Raw genomic sequence first — 4,352 nt, 5'->3', positions numbered from 1 at the left:
TATGCTTGCTCCTTCCCAGTCTGGCTGGAATTGATGAGCTCCCATTAGCTCAAATAGACTGTTTTAGAGGGTGTACCCATCATGGTCTTGACTTCTTTGCTTATATTCTCATTTCTCCCATTCTTCAACTGGACTTTGGGAACTCTGTCCAGTGCTCTGATGCGGGTCTCTGCTTCTGTTTCCATTAGTTGCTGGATGAAAGTTATATGATGATATTTAAGATATAGAACTCCTCTTTCAGGGTACTTATTCTGTAGTCTGACTTGCCACAGCTTAGACTGTTGTGAGTTTCTTTATTATTGCCATCTACTACAAAAATATGTTCACCTTTAAAATGAAATATTAATCCCATTCCATTTAGGAAGAAAGATACATTTTTAGAATTATTGAAAATTTTAGCAAAATATAAATGAGGTGTTTTGACTTATGAGTGGTTCCACTGACTTCAACAATAGGCCACAAATCAAAATTACATTATTGTGCAAATAAAATTGGAAATGCTGTAGGAAATTGTGAGGGAACCCAAGGTTTACTCAGCCTTTTCAGATGTTATAAGGCAGCTGATGGTGTCATTGAAGAACAGCTCTCAGTAACTTAGTAAATCAATGTCTTCAAAACAATGTGAAAGAAAGAAGAAAGAAAATATAAAATGTGTGGACCTAGATTTTTAAATATATTTTCCTTACTCTGTGAGATTTTCATACACATATATAATGTATTTTGTTCATAACCACTTTCTCCTTTCAAACTCCCCTACTGTATGCCCCTCCTAACTCTACATCTTCTTTTATAAACTTGCTTTAACACACTAAGCCCAATTATGACTGTCCATATGCTCATGCGTGTGAGGACATGTACCCATGAATGGTCAACATACTAGGGTCCACCTGTTTTTTAAAAACTCTCCATGCACTAACTGCCATCATCTACCTGTAGTTCTCAGCTAGGAGTGAGAACAATAATCCATTTCTCCCTCCATGCTAGAATGTTGACTGGTATGTGTGTTGACACTCCTGTGAGATGTGAAGACATCTACCAACCCCAGATCAAGGACAGATCAAAACAAGAATACCACCAAAGACCAACTTGGTGAACCAATGACTTTTATTGATGTAACTGATAGGAATATTGGTGAGAGATTACTTACAGGAGCAGAAATGACTCAAAGAGCTACATCACCGAATCCCACCACAGCTCATGAAAGCTGAAAACCTGGAACATACTTCTTAACCTGTAGGCAGCTCACGAAGTTGAAGAGTGTCCTTTCCAGCTCATTGGTTTTTAAACCTCTTACAGACAGCTCTGCTTGTGCTTTCTTCTTCTAGGCTTCTCAGCTGATATGAGCTCCTTTAGGCAGCTGAGCTTAGCTGAGAGTTTCTAGACAATAGTTTGTCTCCAAGTGTCTTGGCCATCCTTATTGATTATGTACATGAGTACAGGAGAGCTCTAGTGAATCTAGTCAGTTCAATGGACTTGCTCAAGCTATTGAGTTGTTTACTCTCTAAACCTAAGGAGTTTCTCTGTATGATGGAGTATTTAACATACTCTTAGAACATCTGGATAGTCACCTCCCTGCAAACACCTTGTGCTTAAGGAGCTTTCCTCCAAGATGGAAATTCTATTCTTGAAGGAAACTACTACACAACAATGAAAACTTTGCAGGTCTTGTAGAGGGCAACCAAAACTGCTGTGATTTCAGGAGTACAATAGCATAGCACATCCGGAAGACAGTATCCATGCATCTCTTCCCCACCTCTCCTCCTTACAACCATTTATTTGACCTCAGATTCAGTGATAGTGTTCAAATTATTAGAAGTTATATAATTATGTACCCTACCTGCCAAATGGAATTATGTCCATAGAAGGAGCATAACTTAAGGATACTGTTTAGTAAAAGAAAAGAAAAATAACTCAACACTTGTTATTCCAGAATAAATCGCTTATGAAGTCTCAGTTATTTTCTGGTTACAGTGCAAGTTTCTAGAGGATTTAATCCAAGGACGGGTATTTAAGAAAATAAGAAATGACAAAGTAAAACACAGATACCAGAAGGAACACTAATCCTTGTAAAGAAAGGAATTATATGAAGAAATGATATAATGGACAGAGGAATTAGAAGATATTGTGAGACTAAGTTTTATTACAATATATGGTCAAAGACCACAATTGCTAATGCCATAACCCTAGGTTCAACAATCATAAGTACACAACTACGAAGGCAAGTCCATTGGTCAGTTTCTGGTCACTCTCCCTAAAAGTAGTTTCAGAGCCTTCTTCATATCATTGTTCCTTAGACTATAGATGAATGGGTTAAGCATGGGGGTGACCACAGTATACATCAACGAAGCCACTGCAGTGGCATGGGGGTTTTGGGACACTGCAGAACTGAGGTACACTCCCAGGAGGGTGCAATAAAATAAAGAGACAACAGAGAGGTGAGATGCACAAGTGGAAAATGCTTTGTACTTCCCCTGAGCTGAGGAGATTGCACGTATGGAGGACACTATCTTAGAGTAAGAGTAAAGGATGCCAGACAGGGGGCCCACAGCCAAGAACATGGCTGCAATGTAAATCACTATGTCATTAAGAGAGGTATCAGAACAGGCATGGTGTACCACATGATCAAGTTCACAGTAAAAGTGAGGGATTTTCAGGTCTGCACAGAATGACAACCGCAGAACCAAAAAGCTGTGTAACAAGGCATTCAGAACACTTATGATCCAGCATGCTAGAATCAGTAACCCACAGCGTCTTGTATTCATGATGACCATGTAGTGTAGGGGGTGGCAGATAGCCACATAGCGGTCATAGGCCATCACAGTCAGCAGAAAGATGTCCAATACTGAAAAAAGTAGTAAGAAGTACACCTGAGTGATGCAGTTCACATAGATGATAACTGTGCTCTGTGTCTGGATGTTCACCAACATCTGTGGGACGGTGGTGGAGGTGAAGCAGATGTCTACAAAGGACAGATTGGAGAGGAAGATGTACATGGGTGTGTGCAGGTGGGAGTCCACAATGATGGCCATGATGATGAGTGAGTTGCCAAAGACAGTCACGAGGTACATGGAGAGAAAAAGTCCAAATATGAGAGGTTGAATTTGAGGTTGATTTTCTGAAAATGCAAGAAGAAGGAATTCTGAAAGTTGAGTGTCATTTCCTTGATCCATGTGTTTGATATGCCTTCTGAAATAAGAAATTTGGAGAAGAGTCAGTTACTTATTAGTAACCTAACATCAACGTTTATTTCTTCCTTCATTTCCTTTCTTCTTACTTCTTCCCACCGCCCCCACCATTGTCAACCTCCTAGTGGTCACATGTCTGAAAATAATTAACTCTCTCCTCTGGCAGCTAACAACTTTCAATGGCTTTTCAGCCAAGGTTAAGGTCTTATGAAGCCTTTTGGCTTCCACCATAGAATGATGACTGATTTGATCTTGTGTAAGTCTTGTGCAGACAACCATAGCTGTTGTGATTTTATAAGTATAAGGGCCTTACTGTGTTCAAAAGGCATGATACCACAGGAAACCCTTCCAATCTTCTGTCTCCTGCTCTTTCCACTTCCCTTTCACACTATTCCCTGAATCTTTTTATTTAGATGTGTCATCTTGGGCTAAACATTTTGTAGATGTTTACTCTCCACACTTGGACAAGTTATCAGTTCCTATATCATCCTGCATCCACTGAAAAAAAGAAGCTTCTCTAATGAGGACTGGGAATATCACCTATCAACATAGATATAAATATTTAGACTCATGTTCTTATTATGCACATTTAGCACAATAATAACTGCACATTCTTCCCTGGGGACTATGAGCTCACCAAACAAGGAGTTCCTGGTCATATAATTTATATTTTAGGCATGTATCTACTACTAAGGAACTTTTCAAGCCTAGTCTTCTATAGTCATGAAACTTAATTCTGTGTTGTGTAGTTATACCACAGAGTCCTAGTGATATTTCTGAGTAGAAATTCCCATGTCATGTTCAATTTGTTCTCAGAGACTTTATATTAAAAAATCACTAATGCTCCTCATCCATCTGTCCTATGGTGGCATGAACAGCATAAAGTTTTCTTCCTCCTGCCCCACACCCATCAAAGCCTGAGATGTTTGTGAAAACTGGCCCAGAGGTCACAAGGGTCGGAGAGTTGTCTCTGCCCCCATCAGCTGCAACACCTGGGAGAGCAGGCCCTGCACCTCTTCTGGGTAACAAAATAGAGTCAATTTGTAGGTGGAGGTGGAGGTAAAAGATGTAAGTATGGGAGCACTGTCCCCACTATTTATCTCTAGTGTGGTAGTGTAGAAGTGAGAAAATTGTCCCCTCTCACCTCTTGTCCCTTACCACCTGCAA

At 39.9% G+C, this 4,352-nt stretch overlaps 1 protein-coding gene across 1 annotated transcript; it reads right to left on the bottom strand.

Moving 5' to 3' along the window:
* Positions 1-2,231: 2,231 nt before the first annotated feature.
* LOC126504090 (olfactory receptor 19-like) lies at positions 2,232-3,170 on the bottom strand. Its single transcript, XM_050146131.1, has one exon. It carries the CDS (start codon positions 3,168-3,170, stop codon positions 2,232-2,234), a length of 939 nt encoding a protein of 312 aa, XP_050002088.1.
* Positions 3,171-4,352: the final 1,182 nt, after the last annotated feature.

This window comes from Alexandromys fortis, unplaced genomic scaffold (assembly GCF_014885135.2).
Source record: "Alexandromys fortis isolate MF-2015 unplaced genomic scaffold, M_Fortis_MF-2015_v1.1 scaffold_42, whole genome shotgun sequence".
Lineage (NCBI taxonomy): Eukaryota > Metazoa > Chordata > Mammalia > Rodentia > Cricetidae > Alexandromys > Alexandromys fortis.
The sequence above is the reverse complement of the archived record's forward strand: the minus strand, read 5'-3'. Positions and strand labels throughout refer to the sequence as shown.

Bases quoted from the DNA above. Each gene is read 5' to 3' on its own strand.
- LOC126504090 (XM_050146131.1), bottom strand. From the start codon at position 3,170: ATGGATCAAGGAAATGACACTCAACTTTCAGAATTCCTTCTTCTTGCA.